The sequence below is a fragment of the Anomaloglossus baeobatrachus genome, chromosome 6, assembly GCF_048569485.1.
Source record: "Anomaloglossus baeobatrachus isolate aAnoBae1 chromosome 6, aAnoBae1.hap1, whole genome shotgun sequence".
NCBI classification, from domain to species: domain Eukaryota; kingdom Metazoa; phylum Chordata; class Amphibia; order Anura; family Aromobatidae; genus Anomaloglossus; species Anomaloglossus baeobatrachus.
Genome location: NC_134358.1, coordinates 366,577,254 through 366,599,113, shown reverse-complemented (window position 1 = coordinate 366,599,113; position 21,860 = coordinate 366,577,254). Strand labels below are relative to the sequence as shown.

General features: G+C 47.7%; 1 protein-coding gene across 1 annotated transcript in view; it reads right to left on the bottom strand.

Moving 5' to 3' along the window:
• LOC142243927 (maternal DNA replication licensing factor mcm6) overlaps window positions 1–21,860 on the bottom strand; it is a 470,818-nt gene that overhangs the window by 38,131 nt on the left and 410,827 nt on the right. Inside the window, exon 15 of the mRNA XM_075316119.1 lies at window positions 7,825–7,989. Within this exon, the coding sequence (XP_075172234.1) occupies window positions 7,825–7,989 (165 nt within the window). The remainder of the gene's footprint in view (window positions 1–7,824; window positions 7,990–21,860) is intronic.

The following is a 21,860-nucleotide window of genomic DNA, read 5'->3' as shown; positions in this document are numbered from 1 at the left end:
ACCCTGTTGTGCACAATAGGGCTGAAACTCTCAGCAGGAAAGAGACTTTCTGGATATATAAATTGAATACCCTGAAACCTTTTGGCCTTAATGAAGTCTCTGATTTATTTTATTAACCTATTTTTATGCCAATTTATTGTTTTAATACACTTATGTCCGATTTCAGTGTCTTTTTAGCCTAATTTAAAATCAGTGTTTTATGGTCCTTTTCAAGTCCTTCATAGCCCGGGCAATGTACGCTGCCCTAGATTTTTTGTGACCCATTGTTATGGGCAAAATTGTCATACACTTCTTAAAAAACCTCTTATAGTGCAGCCCTTTGAATGGCAAAGTTGTAATACAAAAAGAGGCAAATATTCTTTCCTATGTGCAAAGGGGAGTTAATCTCCCTAAGTGTCCTTTGGCACGATTTTTTACATGATTTTATTTGTTTTTACATGATTTATTAGTTGCTTTCTTATCCAGCGTTGTTTCCATTTTAATTCTAAGGTATCAATAAATATCCAATATCTTCCCCTTCTAAGAATATTAAATGATAATAATGATTGGTATTAATGGATACCTTTTTATTGTTATCATTTTTATAATTTTAAATATTTTATAATTATAAACATATTTGGTCCCTCTCATTTCTCTTCTTTAGATATGTTGTCGGGATTAACGCTAGTCCCGTACACTTCTTATCTCCGCATGGTGCACATTTGTATTGTTGTTATCTCAGCTTAATAGCCCTTCTTAAAGTGGTTTTAAATCCACAAGTAATTTCTTTCCCCTTGTTTTTCCAGGTACCCATTAGTCATCCTGATATTTTTAGCAGTATAATCACTAGTTTCGATCACCCTTCAGCCCTGCACAGTGCACTTTCACTTGTGTATTCACCCACTACTCTATGCTACTGAGCACTTTTCCTTGCGGTCTGAACTTTCGTCACCCCAGCAGGGTTTTACTTTCCCTATGCGCTTGCGCAGTCTGTTTTTTCCCACGGTCTGAACTCATTTCACCCCGTCTCCACTGGCACTCGCTTCCTTCTTTCATAGATGCGATTCTTTTTCACCTTACGTTCGGTTATCCCACACTAGCCCCTCTTTGATTCATCCAAATTGTTCGCTTTGGTTTTCATTTGATATTTTATCCTTCTAAACAGTAAAACTTGATACGGATAATGGATTTAATATTTATCATGTTCATGCACTTGCACAGATCTATATTTTATATATATACAAATATTTATTAAATTTTCACGTCTCTTGGAGGGCGATTGCCTTTATTAACTGATCCTTCTGAGTCACTTTATGACATCCCATCCCCATTTCTACCAAGTTCACTAGATGTATTTGGAGGAATGGTACGGTGGCTAATCCCCCCGCATACTAGTAACTGTTCACAGGTTCGCACCTCTCCATTCTCTTTTTAGTCTTTTTTTATAAATTATACCTGCAAATCTAAAACTTTATATGTCAAAAATGGACCACAAAAAACTTTTTTTAACAACTTTTAATAATTTTTATTTTTATCTCATGCAGTTATTTGTGTTTTACAATAATTCGATGTATTTGATTGTGATTTTTTCCTGTATGTTCTCCACGTGTCTATGAGTCATTGCCCTGCAACAGAGTGGGTGGGTGACGTCATGGCTGTCAACGTGGCAGTCTTCATCCTCCTTTATAACACTTGACTGTTAGACAGCTGCATGATTTATTTTTTCCCTGAGGAAGGAGACGGTCCTTGTCTCTGAAACGCGTTGGAAATGCTGAAATAAAAAAGAAACCTCTTCATTAATCCTGTACCAGTGGTTTTTCAGCGCGGCTAAAACCCGTTTTCCTATTTCTACATATTTGACCTTGGCTAGGTGGCAGATGGTAGCCAGAGTCTGCAGGAGACAGGAAGACAGCTGCTGGGGATCCGAGGTGGACCGGGACAGGGTTGGAGCCCGCCGGCACCGACACCAGAGAACCGACCCGGAAACCGTGTGCACAGAGGGGGTACTTGGACCATGAAGCCAGGACCGCCACCGATGGACTAGCTAATTAACCAATTGAGGGCAGGATTTTAGGTCCTGTCTCAACCTAAGTCCCGAAAAGTAGACATCCACCTGAGAGGAATAGGGCAACCGCAAGGGCCCGATCCCAAGGGTCAGCGTCAGACGGGCACGGCACCCAACCAAAGGATTGGGAGCGGACTCCAGTGTTTCAAACCGGGAAGTCCAACCTACAACACACTGAGTGCAGAGGAAAGAGACTTTGACTACCAGCCCGGGTGAGGGATCAGATACACCCATCTGCGGCAGCTGGCAACCATCACCTTGGTTTACCACAAGACTTGTGTGCTTTATTCGACCATGAGTAACATCCCCAGCATGGCCGGGTACGCCGGCCCCTGCGATCACCATCCTCAGCATAAAGACACTGGGCCCCGGGACATCCATCCCTACTCACGGAGGGGTTAACATCCAGCTGCCAGCCCAACGTCTCCGGGAGCCCCGCAACGGCAGTGCTGCATCTCATCACACACCATGGGTGGCGTCACAGACATTTTACAACCAATCCCGTATAAATACGTTTCCCTTTTATCCGGAGTGTCCGCGCGACCCCCGGGTCTGGAGAACCCCTCGAGCCGTACCGTAGATCCGGATTCGAGCACCACTAGCTGCTGGCACGGGCGCGGCACACCCTGAAACCTGGCATCACGAACAGGATTCTTACCCATTCACTTACCCGGTGAAAGTGCGCCTTGCTCTAGACTGTCAGCAAATTTTTGAAAACCACCATCTTTGCCGCCATTTTTGGGCATGAAAAACAACAGCCCATCATCTTCTTCCCCGAGAAAGGGCGCAAAGCTGAAGCCCCATCCCCTGGGAACAAGGCCAGAAGGAAAACCCTGAGGCCAAAATCAAAACTAGCAAGCCGCATGAGAGGACTGCTCCAGAAAAACAAGGGGGGCAGGCGAGAATAGCGGCATGTGATCCGAGGAAATAAGAGGCAGGGACACCAGGACTCTGCCATCTTCCGTTCTTGGACACCACCTCGAGAGGATGTCTGACCGGTCCGGCAACCCGAAGATGGAAGGATTTGCCCCCGGGACTGCCGACTGGGTGGAAGCCCAGACAGAACGGATGTGCTGAAGAATCCAGGCCCAGGCCAACTTTCTACTAAAGAGATGGACGGCCGAGATGCAGGGACTGGCTGGAGCTGTCTGGGCCCGCGAAGTGGAGATTACCTCGGAGGAGCGGGTAAGCGACCCACGCCCCAATGTCCCACCGGGACCGACCCAACAGGCTGAGGAGCTCTGTCTGCCCCCGTCCGCCACGCCGCCTCCCTCGCTGCCCGTACCTGTAGCTGGCGCCTCGCTCGGTCCGCTGCCACAAGCCACGGCAGCGGTACCCATTCCATCCACCTGCAAGGACCGGACAACGGAGCCCTCGGGACATGAGCACGCCACCACTTCGGCACCCGTAACAGCCCCACGAAAGACCAAAGCCCGGAAGACATCCCCTTCGGCCCCGAGCCCGGCCACACCAGAGATGACATCATCCCGATCCTGGAGAAGGTAGCACACTTGATGACGTTGGCCCCGGCAATCCGCCCGGCCGCAGCAGAGGCGATGCCCGACCGGAAGTCAGCAAAGACGCCGGCCGCTTCCCAGTACCCGGTCCCGGCTGAGGCGCAGCTGGGATGCACCTGCAGGGTGGCAGCGCAGGCCGCAGATCAACGGAGCCCTCTTTCACTTCACGTGAGCCCAATCATAGCCGGCAGTGAGGGCGTCCAGATGGTCCAAGCCCCTGAGCAGGAGGAAGCAAAGTGCGGAACCCACACTCTGTATTGGGAGCGGAGGTAGCTGAAGACAGAGATCGCGGCCAGGGAGAAGCGGAAGGCTGAAGTACTAAATAGAACATACCGGGAGAAGGAAAACCTCCGGCAGGCAACTTTCCGGGTGCGGGGACCCGACGTTCCAAGGACAGGTCCGCACTTTAACCCCCAAAACGAATGGGGCTTTATTTATGAACCGGGCCTGTAGGCCAAGATTTTTGTATCCCGGAGGGATGTGGCCCCTCATTTGCCTACGGGTCACCCGGATCATGACCTGGAGCCAGGAGAGCTGGTCTCCTATACCTGGCATTGCGGAGAGAGGGGGTGGTTCGCCCTCGACGTAAAGAAGTGGGGGAAGATGGATGAGCAAGTGTGCCAACACCCCGCTCCTCAATCTTCAAGCAAGGAAGTTTGTTAAGGTAGCGGTTCCTGGCTACCCCAGTTAAAGTTGAACCCCGTTACCGTTTGCAGTTTTATGGACCATGGCTTTGGACTGGAAAGCCAACCCCAACCCAAAAACCTTTGGGCCTTGTAAATAATTCACGGCTACCCTTCTTTTTCATGGCAGCCACTGGAGAGGCTGGTTGGAGGAAGTGCCTGCGGTAGAGTTGGCCGAGGCCCAGTCTCTACCAAAACCGGTGACTAACCTCCAGGCCAGGGGTCCCCAGAATTGGGAACCCGTGACAAGGACTGCCGGGTAAGGAACTTTTTACCCGTCCCGTTTGGGAGTCACCCGGACCCGTTCCTGGACTTTGGTAAAGGGGTGTGGCACCAGTGTTTAGCGGCGGCACCAGGGAACAGGTTTGGGTGGGAGCAACAAGAAGGTGGCCCATCCCATTTCGTTTATATGTGCAACCTTTAAGATCTGTGCCTCCCATAAGGGAAGAAATTGTTTACTGTAATTATAATTGTACTCTGTTTTTACCCCTTTTTCTAGTTCCGGTTAAAAATAAATGGTGGTCGTCAGACAGCCCGCGGACAGTCTGTATTCAACCAAGGGGGAATGTAATGCCCTGGAAAACCAGGTAGATGTACACACAGGCCCCTGCATAACACCTATTTCACAAAGGGTTAAATCAGCTGGCCTGAAACCCTAGTCACCCCCCTCCCCCAGGGAAGGACAGACACACCAGTGGGTGGGACCAGGCGATTAGGAAACACACACCTAGGGGTCTAGAGAGCCCGGGGCAGGAAAACAGTTTCAGTTTGAGTTCAAGTTGGAGTGGAGGTGCCAAGCTGACAGGTGCCAGGGTCGGAGCCCTGACACCTTGGCTAAGTGGCAGACGGTAGCCAGAGTCTGTCGGAGACGGGAAGAAAGCTGCCGGGGATCCGAGGTGGACCGGGACAGGGTTGGAGCCCGCCGGTACAGACACCAGAGAACCGATACGGAAACCATGTGCACAGAGGGGGTACTTGAACCCTGAACCGGCACCGACGGCCTAGCTAATTAACTAATTGAGGGCATGATTTTAGGTCCTGTCCCAACCTAAGTCCCAAAAAGTAGACAACCACCCACTGAGAGGGATAGGGAAACCGCCAGGGCCCGTAGATCCCAAGGGTCAGCGTCAGACGGGCACGGCACCCAACCAAAGGATCGGGAGCGAACTCCAGTGTTTCAAACCGGGAAGTCCTACCTACAACACACTGAGTGCAGAGGAAAGAGACTTTGACTACCAGCCCGGGTGTGGGATCAGACACACCCGTCTGCGGCAGCCGGCCACCATCACCTTGGTTTACCACAAGACTTGTGTGCTTTATTCGATTGTGAGTAACATCCCCGGCCTGGCCGGGTGCGCTGGCCCCTGCAATCACCATCCTCAGCATAGAGACACTGGGCCCAGGGACATCCATCCCTACCCACGGAGGGGTTAACATCCAGCTGCCAGCCCACTATCCCCGGGAGCCCCGCAACGGCAGCGGTGGTGCTGCATCTCACCACACACCGTGGGTGGCGTTACAGACATTCTACAACCAATCCCGTATAAATACGCCCCCCTTTTATTCGGAGTGTCCGTGTGACCCCCGGGTCCGGAGAACCCCTCGAGCCGTACCGTAGGTCCAGATCCGAGCAGCACAGGCTGTTGGCACGGGGGTGGCACATATGTATGTAGGGAGAGAACGGGGGGGATAACGGGAAAGCGGTGTCTGGACACATGCACAAAAAACTGAGCTCTTTTGAATGGAGACCTGCGCAGTCACAGCATGACAATTCATGATCGGGATTTCATGTCAGATTCAAGGAACTCTGGGATACTATGATGTGACAGCACAGATAACCAGGAGATTCACAGGTATGTGACCAGGACAGCATATCTAGTTACAGAAAGATATGGGAAAGCAGACATTTCAAAAAGAGCTAATCTTTGGCACTTCGTTAAAATGAAAGACTTCTAGTGCCTTAAAAAACATTCATCCCATATTGACTTTTTTCCATATTATAACTACAATCATATTTTATTGGGATTTTGTGTGATATACCAACAGTAAACAGCAGGTATTTGTGAAGTGTTAAGGAAATATAATACATTATTTTCTAAATATAAACCTGAAAATTGTGATGTGTGTTTGTATTCAGCCCCCATGAATCAATGCTTTGTAGGTCTACCTTTTGCTAAAATTACAGCTGCAAGTCTTTTGGGATATGTCTACCAGCTTGGCACATCTAGAGGCTGACATTTCTACACATTATTCTTTGCAAAATATCTCTAGTTCAGTGAAGAACAGCAATTTTCAAGTCTTTACTGAACCATTGAAACACATGAATATGCTTTGATGTAAACCATTTATTGTAGCTTAACTATACATTGTAGCTCTGACAGTAAGATTAGGGTCATTACACCATTCCTTGGTTTGGTAGAAATTAAAGCCTATGGGCGCAGAACCCATCATAATCCATCAAATGATGGAATTCGGCGACGGATTCAGTTTTTTTTTTTTTAACTGAGCATGCTCCAATTATTTAGCCCCCAGCTAGTTAGATCCGTCGAAAAACGGATCCATCACATCAGTTTAGCCACAATCTGTGACGGGTCCGTCGAGAAAACGGATTGTGACTGATGGCAAAAAGCTGATGTGTGAAAGGGGCTTAATAGTTTGCTGGACCATATATGACAAGCTTTCTTTCCCTCCCAATTCACCTTTTGTGCCTCCCTTATTCCCTCATAGATTGTAGCTTGTCAGAAGGGCCCTCACTCCTCTTGGTATCTGAAATTTGTTAATTATTCGGTAATGTCTTATATTGTCTGTATATGTCCCCTCTGAATTATAAAGTACTGCGGAATATGTTGACACTATATAAAAAAAAATATTATAATAGTTGTCCTTTGGAAAGATTCTTCCTCCTGAGCTATGGATTTCTGAAGCTCTTCCAAATGACCATGGGTCTATTGCCTGCTTCTCTAATCAGTGCTCTCCTTGGTTAGGATGTTTGTTTAGGTGGACTGCCATGTTTTGTTAGGTTTGTAGTTGTGTCAGACTCCTGACATTTTGGATAATTAATTGAACAGTGCTCTGAGATGTTCAGATCTTTGGTGATTTTATTTTAGCCTAATCCTGCTTTACTCTTTGCCACAACTTTATTTCTGACCTTTCTGGTATGTTCCTTGGTAACCTTAAACAAGCCTCTAGGGACTTCACAGAACATCTGTAGGTATATTGAGAATAAACTACACAAGTGGACTGACGAAATTTATTGATTAGGCGACTTCTGCAGACTGTTTGTCACTCTGGATTTTATTCGAGGTACCAGACTACTGGGGGCTGAATACAAATGTACATCTCAATTTTTAGATTTATGCTTTAAAATATTTTGAAAACGATGTTTTTCCTTTACATTTGATAAATACTTGCTACTTTGTGTTGATATATCACATACAATCTGAATAAAATACATTGAAGCTTGTGGGTATAACATGAAAAAAATGTGGAAAACTTCACAGAGTATGAATATTTATTTAAGGCACTGTACATAGTTGCCAATCCCTTCAAGTATTGGAAAGAACATTTCTTTGTAACTTACACTCTTCCATCTTTTGCATGTAGAAAACAAGCAAGTTGGAGATTTGTTTATACTCTGAAAAAGACATTTTTAACGGAACGCTTTGATCTGATTTTTCCATTACGTCAGGCTGGTTTGTTTCCATAGCTTCTTCTTTGTGATTGAGAATTGGGTTGTCATCTTCTCCTGTGGTGAAAAATAATCAAATTTGTAAGGTGAGCATGCATTTTCTTACAGCCAGCTGAATGTGGGTATGGTGACCGGATTAGGAGGTTGAGAGCTCCTTTATAATAACATTTACATAAATGCTTCCCATTATGCTGTAAACAATAGTCAACCCTAAAATCGCAATAACTCTAGTACAGTTTTCCAATGGATCTATAAAAAGTGATTGTGAAATGATATGAAATGAGTGATACATAATAATAGATGTGCAGCTTTGTGGGTAAACCTGCAATACTGTGCAGCCAAAGCATTCACTCCTTTAACAATATTTTTCACCCTCCATGGGACTGTGCTACTACTGTTACACATATTGATAGATAAGACGCATTGTAGTTTTTATCCTTCACACATCCACGTCATGGTTAGTGCATGGACAGTGATCTTGACTTGTCAGTTTGGCCTTGTCACGTTAAGTATTTTACATCAGTTTTCATAAGCCTGAACCAGGAGTGGGTGATAAATACAGAAGTGGTGAGTGTGTCTGTTATACTTTACCTCTGACTTTTAAACTCCTGGTTTGGACTACAAATTCGGAGGTAAAATCCTGACTAAATACTGAATGTATGAATGTAGCCTAAGGTACATAACTGTCAGTGCCACTAATCAAGCTTCTTGTTTGATTCTTTCACTATAGCTAAATATATAACTCTATTAAAAATGTGTTTCATTTATGAGATTCCACAGATGTGTACCTTTTTATATTTTATGGATTACAAGTTAATTCTCTACACTGCCGATGTATCATCTCTTCACACAAGGTAGCTATGGCAGCAAATCAACAATTTTTAAAGGACCCTCACTAATCTAATCTGTAGAGGAAATAACATGCCATCCTTTTATCTGGCAGGAGGGACAATAATTCCTGAAAATTAATGGTACAGCTATGGAGGAAAATCTATGCAAATTTATTGCATGAAAGGAGTGTTCTCAAGTTTAAAAGTTAATCCTATCCATTACATACAGTATATTTCTGATCACTGCCGGCTTCATATGCCATGCCTCGCACAAATTCACAATTGAATAGATAGGAGGTTGATTACTCCATTGATTCTGAATGATAGTGCTGGAGATTGATATTGGAATGAATAGAGTTGCAGTGATTATGATCAACCACCATTCAAATCAGGCTCTGAAGATCTCAGGATCAGTAGAAGCCACAGCAGTCCTTTGGATAGGTAAGAACTTTCAATCTTGAGAAGATTCCTTTAATTGAAGAGGTCTTTGTGTATAACAAATAACCTAGGGTATTTAAGGGGTGTGTGAAGCCCCGCATGTGCAGTGTCGGTGCATTACCTTCAGGGACTCCACGTAGCTGGATCTCGTCACAGGTAGGAGATCTTCTTCTTGTCGTGACGCCACTCTCAGTATTGCGGCCAGTAGGGACCGCCACTGCAGGTTGAGGGTCGCCTGGGGCTGATGGTGTGTGCAGTTAGATGTAGGAGCCTCCTGAGAGTGAGGCAAGCCCCAGGGCCCTGTGTAGGTTTGTAGTACCACAAGTCGCAGAATGACCACACAGGCAGGATGTCTTTCAGGGTTTTTACTCACTTCAGGTGGCAGGGTGAGTAACCCGGGCGTAGCTGAGATGAACCAGGTAGGAACCAGGTATCCTTCAGGCTGACTTTCTGAGGGTGACTACTGACTCGCCTTCCTTAGCCCTTGGTGGTTTGGGGTGACCCCGACTTTGAGTCCCTATGGGGGTCACCCAGGGAAGATGCTGCAGCCTCTCTCCCCTTGTTGTTTGCCGTGTGCTTGTTCCCCGGACCAGGCCACTCCAGCCTCTTGCCTCCTATGACCTATGGGCCCTAACTTGTGGTTACGTGGCTGCGGCTTTTGTAGTGTTGTGGTGTGGGCTTTAAGAGCCCCACACCGGCAGGTTTAGCAGAAGAAAGTTGAATCTATCCCCGCTTCGGGATCTGCCGCCCGGTTGGGCCTGGTGCTCTCTAGCAGTCTCCTTACTTCCCACTCCGTTGCACTCCCTAGCTGAAGCTGGCTTTCAGGCAGCACTCCTAGTTGACCGTTCTCCCCCGTCTGTAGCCACTGCGCGGACGCTGTCAGATTGCACAGCTCCAGGGATCTGCTCCTCACTTGAGCTCCCTGGACTCTACACTGCACTGGCTCACTGCTCCTCCTCTCCTGTTCTTGCCTACGCCACCTAGCAACCAGACTCTCCACCACACCCCTTGAGAGGAGATGGAGGCTCTACCCCCTCCACTATTCCAGTGAAGGTGAAGGCTTGCCCCCTCCTGGGATCCCCAGGGGTCCTCTCATGGGTACATGTGTGAGACCTGATCACTATGCGCCTGTGTTCCACACCCCTGTCAGCCTTCTGGATTACCTGTATTGTACTGTTCCCAGCATGGGTGCAGCACTCAGTGGTGCCTGACCAGGTCAGGGGCGCCACAGGTGCTTCACACACAGCGAGCTCACTGCTGAGATTGCTGCTGAGTCACGCTTTTTGTGACGCAGCAGTGACCTCATTAGCGATCTCGCTGTGTGTGACAATGAGCAGCAATCTGGCCCCTGCTGCGAGATCGCTGCTCGTTACACACAGCCCTGGTTCGTTTTCTTCAAAGCCGCTCTCCTGCTGTGACACACAAATCGCTGTGTGTGACAGCAAGAGAGCGACAAATGAAGCGAGCAGGGAGCAGGAGCCGGCGTCTGACAGCTGAGGTAAGCTGTATCCAAGATAAATATCGGGTAACCAAGGTGGTTACCCGATATTTACCTTAGTTACCAGCCTCTGCAGCTCTCACGCTGCCTGTGCTGCCGGCTCCAGCTCTCTGTACATGTAGCTGCTGTACACATCGGGTTAATTAACCCGATGTGTACAGCAGCTAGGAGAGCAAGGAGCCAGCGCTAAGCAGTGTGCGCGGCTCCCTGCTCCCTGCTCACACAGCTAAGCGGTGTGCACTGGTAACTAATGTAAACATCGGGTAACCATACCCGATGTTTACCTTAGTTACCAGTCTCCGCAGCTTCCAGACGGCGGCTCCGTGCAAGCGCAGCGTCGCTTGCACGTCGCTGCTGGCTGGGGGCTGTTCACTGGTCGCTGGTGAGATCTGCCTGTTTGACAGCTCACCAGCGACCATGTAGCGATGCAGCAGCGATCCTGACCAGGTCAGATCGCTGGTCGGATCGCTGCTGCATCGCTAAGTGTGAAGGTACCCTAAGACCAGAAGGTGGTACAATGGATACTGATTATCTTACTGGAGGGACAGTCAAGGAGTGCTAGAAAGATTAATTGTGGAGCATAACCACTGGGTTATACAGCCTGTGTGTGAGACTAGCCCAGTGGAAATCAGTTTTGTTGATCTTGACTAATGATGAGGTAGCACTACCATACTCAGTACTCGGAACGAGCAGGTCGAACACTCAGACAGGCTGGGCATGACTCTAGTAACAAGCATAATGGAAGTCAATGGGAAACACTCATTTTTCCAGAACATTTTTTGTACACAAGGAAGCTTGTCTGAGAGTTCAACCTGCTTGTTTGGAGTACCTTATTGAAAGGTAGTGCTTGCTGATTGTGATGACATGGACTCTCATGGGTTAAAGTTTCTTAAAATTCAGCCAGACAGGATGATAGATTGTTTATAGACGGGGGATAAAGGCTACTTTACACACTGTGATATCGGTCCCGATATCGCTAGTGTGGGTACCCGCCCCCATCTGTTGCACGACACGGGCAAATCGCTGCCCGTGCCGCACAACAGCCGTCACACATACATACCTGTCCGGCGACGTCGCTGTGACGGGCGAACCGCCTCCTTTCTAAGGGGGCGGTCCGTGCGGCGTCACAGCGACGTCACTGAACCGCCGCCCAATAGCAGCGGAGGGGCGGAGCTGAGCGGGACGTAACATCCCGCCCACCTCCTTCCTTCCGCATTGTGGCCGGGAGGCAGGTAAGGAGAGCTTCCTCGTTCCTGCGGCGTCACACGCAGCGATGTGTGCTGCCGCAGGAACGAGGAACAACCTCGTTACTGCTGCAGTAACGAGATTTGAGAATGGACCCCCATGTCGCCGATTAGCGATTTTGCACGTTTTTGCAACGATGCAAAATCGCTTATCGGTGTCACACGCAACGGCATCGCTAATGCGGCCGGATGTGCGTCACGAATTCCGTGACCCCAACGACTCCGCATTAGCGATGTCGCAGCGTGTAAAGCCTGCTTTAGTCCCTCATTGTTTCTACAAGACTCTTGTTGACTCATGTAATTGTGTTGGCCACTGAAAGCCAGACATATTGTTTCTCCAGACTCTTTCAGTAACCATTGTATTGTAGTTGTGTATTGCTAATGTGATTATCTTAGTAGCCATTGTCGAGTCTGCGACTTGCAGACTTCATGTAGATATCTTCAGTCTTTCTGTAGACATCATTTGGATGAACATTGTCCATGCAGCTTGAGATTCATCCAATGGGAGAAGCGATCTTGTTCAACCAATCGATGAGGACGCAGTGTATCTAAGTGGAAGGCTGTGGCTATGAAAGGGATTTCTTTAAGCCACCAGGTTGAAGGTTGATGGATGCTGATGGATCCAGTCTAGGCTCTTAGGAGCTGACTAGAGGATCAGGATACCTTATGGCTTCAATCTAGGGACTCCGGTTCCGGTTGGAGACCATATCCCCGACCCCGGCTGCCAGGATTGTATCATCATACCAGGACTACCTAAGGAGGACACTCAGGTTGGGACAGTTCAGTCACCTGTTACAGACTTTGCAGACCTCAGCCAGCTTCCTAAATCTGGCATTATTCCTTTCTCGGTGGGTGACCGCCAAAAGCGGGGTGCTGCTGAATTGGAGTAAATAGCCCTGGAACCTCTGAGGCAGGGACATTCTAAATCCCTGGTGAGCCAGCGGAAGGGTGAGACTATGTTGCCTGTTACATTTGTGTTTTGCTGGTTATGTGTTATGTGCCGTTAATTGTTTGGGGATCCAATAAAGTCTAATTATTGTGGTTCCCTCACCCTGTGTTGTCTGAGTAGTGTTACGCCCACGGTTAAGGAGGCCGGCGTTCAGTTGGGATGAGCCCTGAGCCACGCTGTCTTTCTAAAGGCGGCGGGTTTTAGCGGACGAGAGCACCCACTGAGCCCTGTCTCTCCACACTGATCACTAATCTTGACCTTTTAAGGAAAAAAGAAAGAAGTCCGTATAAGAAGCAATACCAGGAAAACTGTTGCTGGGGACCATTAAAGAAAAAAAATAAGCTGCTATTTTTCAACTTGGTTGAATAAAATTTACAAAAGTAATGTTTAAGATAAAGAACTGTGCTCTAAAGGAAGATTTTGGAATCCTTCCTGCAGAATAAATTTGGGGAACGTGATGAGGATGTCAAACGAGAATTGGAAGTTTAGTTCATTTGACTGCAGCCAATCAGGTTATTTTAACACATTAAACAGCCACTATACTTTATTATATCATACTGTAGCATAAGAAGGCCCAGGAGAGAAAAGTAAGGGACCAGCTGTCCATGCCTGACTGTGGCAGTGTGGTGGTCCACTTCGGGACGTATGGATTATATGAATTGCGATCACGGGTATGCCTTCTTGACAGAGGAGGGTACAAGCGATAAAGTGTACTTGAATGATGGCCCACCCGTGCAACTGGGCATCAGGATTCTGTTTATCAAATCAAAGAAAAGGGTCCCAGAGGGTGGTGCCCGAGAAAAAGATAAAAATAAGTTCTACTTTATAGGCCATGTTATGGTTATTAAAAAATGTTTTGCATCCAGTTGTCTTGAAATGTGTATGTACGTGTGGTGAGAAACTGTACGGAAAAATTGATATTTGAGTTGCAGGCTTTACAGGACGCAGAGACAGAGACCTGGACCCCTGGAGCAATTTGGGAAACTGCTCGGTAAGCGGTGGGGTGGCTGCTGGGTAAAATGTAGTGTGCTGGCTCCTGTGTGTAATCGGCTGAGATGGCTTAACTTAAGAGGGAAATGTAGGGGGTTTAGAACTAGGTCCACCCTTGCAGAAGTAGCTGACACACGGGTAATCCACGTTCGATGTATAAATATTGTTGTGTGTGTATTCTAATAGCCACCAGGTGGCATTTTTATATCATGGCTGTCCTGGCACCTGGGTGGGCAGGGAGAGAGAGTAATAGGTGTTGAGAGTAGTGGATATTAAAAGGAAAGACATTAGGAAGTAGGAGAGTCCTCCAGCTGGTGGTGTAATAAGAGCCCTTTAAAAGATTCTGACACTAAGGGTCACCCCTGCGGCCACGACACATGGGATCGACTTCAGATTGGTTAACTACGTCCCCAAGAAAAGGGGTTTAGACTGTCGGGGGTCTGGCGTGCGTATTTTCTGGCTTGGAATACTCAAAGATTTCCTCACCCAACTGAAGGTCAGTGCACCCTCAAGAAAGAGGGTATGGCTGAATCTTGGCCTGGGCATGGATGGGAGAGCACTGTCTGTAAAGGTCCTTCATGTGCGTTAGCGTCCCCTGTGGGTGGGGTGAAGTGTCTCAACAGATTCAATGAACCCCAGCATGAAGGTGAGTGGAGGAATGAGAGGCCTAGAGGTTTTCAGACAGAACCCAGGTGGCCTGAAATACAAACAGCTTCCAAATTGTATAATAGACAGAGGTGTAGAAGGAACCCCCATGGGATGTGTGACGGTGTCGGGTGGAACACGGATCGAAGCAATGCAAGAGAGGAAGAACAATAAAGTTTGCATTTTTGGAAGAAGAAACACTGCCTTGACTTTGAGAGAAAGAAAATAGTGTCTCCTGAACGCTGTGGAGTTCTACTGTGCGTGGTGTGGTGACGGGGAGGCAAGGGGTTAATGGACGGCTGCGCTGCGGCCTCTCGACCCCTGCAACCACGACTACTGCCACTGTCTGCACCGTGCCCTCCACCACAAAAATCAGCTTGTGTACATGCAACCTAAATCGTTATTTGTGATTGTGCAATATGGTTGCATTTTTTTAACCCTTTAGTGACGGAGCTAATTTTCACCTTAATGACCAGACCAAATTTTGCAATTCTGACCAGTGTCACTTCATGAGGTTATAACTCTGGAACGCTTCAACGGATCCCGGTGATTCTGAGATTGTTTTTTCGTCACATATTGGACTTCATGTTAGTACCAAATTTAGGACAATATTTTTTGTGTTTATTTATGAAAAAAATTGAATATTGGCAAAAATTTCGAAAATTTAGCAATTTTCAACTTTTGAATTTTTATACCGTTAAACCAGAGATTTCTGTGACACAAAATAGTTAATAAATAACATTTCCCACTTGTCTACTTTACATCAGCACAATTTTGGAAACAAAATTTTTTTTTGTTAGGAAGTTAGAGGGGTTCAAAGTTTATCAGCGATTTCTCATTTTTACATCAAAATTTACAAAACCAGTTTTTTAGGGACCACATCACATTTGAAGTGACTTCAATAGGCCTAGATGACAGAAAATACCCAAAAGTGACACCATTCTAAAAACTGCACCCCCCAAAGTACTCAAAACCACATTCAAGAAGTTTATTAACCCTTCAGGTGCTTCACATGAACAAAAGCAATGTGGAATGAAAAAAAGCAAAAATTAAATTTTACCTAAAAATGTTGCTCTAACCCAAATTTATTCACTTTTAGAAGAAATAACACAACAAAATGGACCCCAAAACTTGTTCCCCACTTTCTTATGAGCGCGCCGATACCCCACATGTGGTCAGAAACCTCTGTTTGGACAAATGGGAGGGCTCGGAACAGAAGGAGCAATATTTGAATTTTGGAAAGCAAATTTGGCTGAAATAGATTGCGGGCACCATGTTGCATTTACAGGTCCGCTAAGGTACCTAAACAGAAGAAATCCCTCACAAGTGACACCATTTTGGAAACTAGACCCCTCAAGGCTTCTATCTAGGGGTATAGTGAGCATTTTAGATCCACAGGTACTTCACAGATTTTGTTAACGTTACGTTGTCATATTGAAAATTTTAATAATTTTCTCAAAAATGTTGCTTTAGCATCAATTTTCTCACTTTTTCAAGAGGTAATTCCAAAAATTTGACCTCAAGGTTTGTTAACCACTTTTTTATGAGTGCGGTGGTACCTCACATGTGGTCTGAAACCTTTGTTTGGACAAATGGGAGGGCTTGGAACGAAAGGAGCAATATTTGAATTTTAGAAAGGAAATTTGCCTGAAAAAGATTGCGGGCACCATATCGCATTTGGAGGTCCCCTAAGGTACCTAAACAGCAGAAACCCCGCACAAGTGACCCCATTTTGGAAACTAGGCCCCTCAAGGAATTTATCTAGATGTTTGGTGAGTACCCTGAACCCTCAGGTGCTTCACAGAATTTTATAACGTTGAGCCATGAAAAAAAAAAAATAAAATTTTACCACAAAATTGTTATTTCAACCAGGTAGCTTTTTTTTTTACAAGAGTAAAAGGAAAAAATTCAGCATAACATTTATTGTGCAATTTCTCCTGAGTTTGGCGATACCTTATATGTGGTGGAAATCAACTGTTTGGGCGCATGGCAGGGCTCGGAAGGGAAGGAGCGCCATTTGACTGCAAAATTGGCTGGAATCAATAGCGGACGCCAGGTTGCATTTGGAGAGCCCCTGAGGTGCCTAAACAGTGGCGGTCCCCCACAAGTGACTTCATTCTGGAAACAAGACACCTCAAGGCTTTTATCTAGGTGTATAGTGAGCAGTTTGAATCCACGAGTACTTCACAGAATTTGATAAGCTTAGGTTGCCATATTGAAAATTTTCATTTTTTTCACAAAACTGTTGCTTTAGCATCAAATTTCTCACTTTTTCAAGAGACAACAACAAACCGTGGACCCCACAGGTTGTTATCCAATGTCTTATGAGCACAGGGATACCCCACATGTGGCCAAAAACCTCTGTTTGGATAAATGGGAGGGCTTGGAATGGAGGGAGCACCATTTGAATTCTGGAAAAGTTGAAATAAATTGCGGGCACCATGTCACATTTGCAGGGCCCCTTGGGTACCTATACAGCAGAAACCCCCCACAAGTGACTCCATTTTGGAAACTGGATTTTATTCAGGAGTATAGTAAGCATTTTGAATCCACAGGTACTTCACAAAAATGTTGCTGTAGCAACAAATGTCTCACTTTTAGGCTATGTGGCCATGATCCAGCGACACGGCGTCTAGTACACAGTGTCAGCCTTCCTGCAGAGATGTGAGTGTTGTCCACGGGAGAACGCAGCTGCCCATGCCCACGATTTGGGTTCAGGCTGCTGTGGAGCTCTATGCTACCTGCAGAGCACACTCATCTCCGCAGCATAAATTGACATGCTGAGGCTCGGGAAGCTGCGCCACAGGTCGGTTTATGCTGCGGAGAAAAGAAGCACATTGGGCATGAGATTTCTAAAAATCCTTCCACTGTGCTTCTACTGCACAACGCAGCGCTATGGACGCAGGGAAAACACTCTGCGCCCAAAACGCTGCAAACCCTGATTGTGGGCACACAGCCTAAAATGCTACAATGGATGAATGGATAGATGTCAAACATATATAACGTCCCACCCCCTGCATATTCTAAGCTGGCGCCCTTTAGTGCCTTTCATGTGGCACTAAAGGGTGCCTAGCCTTGTATTTAGCCCCCCAAAAAATTAATAATTAAAATAAACGACGTGGGGTCCCCCCTATTTTTGATAGCCAGCTAGGGTAAAGCAGACAGCTGTAGCCTGCAAACCACAGCTGACAGCTTCACCTTGTCTGGTGATCAATTTGGAGGGCTCCCCAGGCGTTTTTTTTTTTAAAAAAAAAACGTGGGGTCCCCCCCAAATTAGATCACCAGCCAAGGTGAAGCGGACAGCTGGGGTCTGGTATTCTCAGGGTGGGAAGAGCCATGGTTATTGGACTCTTCCCAGCCTAAAAATAGCAGGCCGCAGCCGCCCCAGAAGTGGCGCATCCATTAGATGCGCCAATCCTGGCGCTTCGCCCCAGCTCATCCCGCGCCCTGGTGCGGTGGCAGACGGGGTAATATATGGGGTTGATACCAGCTGTAATGTCACCTGGCATCAAGCCCTGGGGTTAGTGATGTCACGGCATCTGAACAGATACCCGACATCACTAACCCAGTCAGTAATAGAAAAAAAAAAGACAAAAAAAAAATTTATTTGAAAAAACACTCCCCGAAACATTCCTCTTTTACCAATTTATTGAAAATAAAGAAATTCCGGTCGCTGTAATCCATTTTGGAGGTCCCACGCCGACTCTGGATCTTCTAGAATATGGGGGGCACGTTCAGGGAACGTATCCCCCATTTTCTGGAAGAGCAAGCTCTCCATGAGCAGTGTGGGTGCAGTAATCTGAGAATACTGCACTCACACTGCCCCGGTCCAACCTAGGGCAGAGTGACCTGCAGTAACCTCATTCCAGAATATGAGGGGCACGCTCACAGAACGTACCCCCCATTTTCTGGAACAGCAGTCTCTCCATGTGAGGAGTGTGACTGCAGATTACCGCACTCACCCTCCCCCGGTCCACAGTGGAGTAGCTTGTGCAGTTGCGACGTCAGCAGGATCCCTGCTTGCAGGGATCCAGCTGACAGCCGCTGTCTGCGCATGCGCCGCCAGCTTTGAAGAAGGAGGCGGCGATCGCGGGCCCGGAGCACCAGCAGCCAGGTAACGTATAACCGGGGGCTGGGGGGGGTGACGGGGGGGTGACGGGGGGTGACCTAGTGGGACCTGGGGACACCTTTCTGCCGCATGTGACGTGTCACATGCGGCAGAAAGAGCAGAATGAAGGCGGCCGCGCGCTGTGCGCCGCCATCTTCCACGCTCCGGAGGGGGGTGGTGGCTCTGGAGAACCGGAGGGGGCTCCGGTGACCAGAGGGCTCCGGTGGACCGGAGGAGGGGTCAGGGGGAGGACATTTCCCTCCGATCTGAAATGTTTGATCATTTCAGATCGGAGGGAAATGACTGCAGAGCCGGCGCCGGCGGCAGTTTTCTGTGCGCTTCGGCGCCATTTTGGATGTCCGGTGGGGGTAGGGGTGGGGGTGGGGGGACTCTCCGGTACCGGGGGCTTTGGGGGCACTAGGGGGTTAGATTTCTTTCTCATCTGACATGTTTGATCATGTCAGATGAAAAAGAAATCAGTTTTACCGGCCATTTTTTTTTTTTCATGTGTTCGTCGGTATACAGTGTATACCGCCGATCACATGATCGGGGTCCAAAAAAAACACCCCGATTCATAATCTGGGGGGTCTCAGCTACCCCCGGTAGCTGAAACCCCCGAGATTTTCGGTCGCTGGGGGGCGCTACAGGGTTTTTTCGGGCCGCCGCTTTAAAGCGGCGGAACAGAATAAGTACCCTGTTTTGCCGCCGCTTTAAGTCGTACGGCCGTCGTTATGAGGTTAAAAACTTAATTTTTATTTATTTCTTTTTAAACCAGCTCTGTTTTTATGGTATGTTCACTGTTTGGTAGTATTCTTTTGCCAAATTGTAGCAATTTTATTTTGCTTTAAGATGTTATTTTCTCATGATATGGCAGTATTCATTCTCAGTAAGGTGGCATGGGTCAGTATGTGTTTGTGTTCTTTCATCACATTTTTAGAGCTATGCTATTTTGCATACTGTAGAAGGTTTGCTAGGAACACTGAAAAGAGGAATAAAAAACCTCCAGAAATTAAGCAAAAACTCACAGACTGATGGCAGAAGATGTAAACTGCCCAAGGCCTAAAAGACTAATGCACTGCCAGGATGCAGCAAAGCCTCCAATAAATGAAGACATCACAGGTGAAAAGGAAGATGGTAAAATTGCACACTTGTGGCTTGCATAGGTCACTGTTCACACACGCAGGTTCACAATGTGGCGCCCTGGACTAGCCAGGTCATCACAAGTACTACAACATACACCCCGACCCCGAGACAGGCACATCAGTCAGACACAAAATCCTTGTTGCCTCCCTCCAGGGGCTGATGTCCACACCAGGTGGGGTGGAGCCAGGTGGTTGGCCCCACCCACTAAGGAGTTCACAGTCCTGGAGGCGGGAAAAGGAAGTCAGAAAAGGTCAGCTAGGGAAGTGGAAGAGAGAGGAGTGAGAAGTGAGGAGTAAACTGACCAGGTCCGGGTGTGTGGCCCGGGCACCAAAAGCAAGGTTGGCAGACGGTGGTGGCCGTCTGCAGGAGAGGCAAATCAACGCGGAACCATAGGACCAGGGATGGGCGGTGGCCCGCCGGTACCGAACCGCGGAGCAAAGTGAAGCCAGCACACACAGGCAGGGCCTGCGGACCCCAACCAGGCTTGGAGTCGCCATTAGAGGTCAAATCCGTCAGTGACCGTAACCCCAGGGGTTTCCTAACAGCCAAGACCCGAATGAAGGCAACCGTCCGACCAGCAAAAGGAAATACAGCTACCGCCACAGCTAGAGTTCCAAGGGCCAGAGCCTGTGGGCAAAAAGGCTCCTCCGGCACATATACACGCTGGGGAGCGGGTTACCGGTGGGAAGCCATCAGGACCGAACATACACAAAGGTGCAGGGAAAGGCAGCCACCACCAACCGTCCGGGAGAAGTCACAGCAGCCGGCTGCGGGACCCGTCCATCCAGCCATTTGGTTTACCAGAGACTTTGCGTACATTTGTGGCTGAGTGAGTACAACCATGCCATCCGGCACCGCGCTGCGCAGTCCAGGCGACCCTGCACCTTGCCAACCCTGCCTCCCCGTCTCCTCACCAGGCCCCGGGACCACCAACCCCTACCCACGGAGGGGAGAAACAACATCCCAGCTGCTCCCTACCATCGCTCCCAGGATCCCAGTCACCAGCAGCGGTGGTGCCCAACTTCACCACAACCCGTGGGTGGCATCACGGACCCAAACCCCCAAACCAAACTACCCCCTTTCACTCACGGGCGAGGAGCGCCGCTCGAGTCCCCGGATCCGGCCCACCGCTCGAGCCACCGAGCAGCCATCGCAGCAGCGTCGGACCCGAGCGTTAGCGAGCGCAGCGCAGTGGCGTCCTCCCCGCCCGCGACAACAGTATCTGGTATGCAGCCTATTAGTTACGCCTCATCACAATAGATGCAAGCGGGCTGCACCAGTACTATATATGTGCTCCACGCAGGGACAGTGAGTATAATATGCAAGGCCTAACATTAAGAGGCCTGGCTGCATAAAATATTCTGTGCAAAAGAATAAATAAATATATGAGGTATTGGTAGGTAATATGGCCATAGTACGGAAAGCCCACAATCCACGTCACGAATCCTCATTTTTGTGGGTCCCTACACTAATATATCATATATGTATATACATAAAAACACCAAGAAGAAGAAAAAAAAACCTCCAGAAATTAAGCAAAAACTCACAGACTGATGGCAGAAGATGTAAACTGCCCAAGGCCAAAAAGACTAATGCACTGGATGCAGCAAGACCTCCATTAAATGGAGACATCACAGGTGCAAGGAAGATGGTAAAATTGCACACTTGTGGCTTGCATAGGTCACTGTTTTATTCCTCTTTTTGGTGTTTTTTATGTATATACATATATGATATATTAGTGTAGGGACCCACAAACATGAGGATCCGTGACGCGGATTGTGGGCTTACCGTACTATGGCCATATTACTAGCCCTCCACATTGTATAATGGTCCTCACTAGACCTACACATTGTATAATGGTCCCCACTAACCCTCCACATTGTATAATGGTCCCCACTAGCCCTCCACATTGTATAATGGTCCCCACTAGCCCTCCACATTGTATAATGGTTCCCACTAGCCCTCCATATTGTATAATGGTTCTCAATAGCCCTCCACAATGTATAATGGTCCTCACTAGACCTACACATTGTATAATGGTCCCCACTAGCCCTCCACATTGTATAATGGTCCTCACTAACCC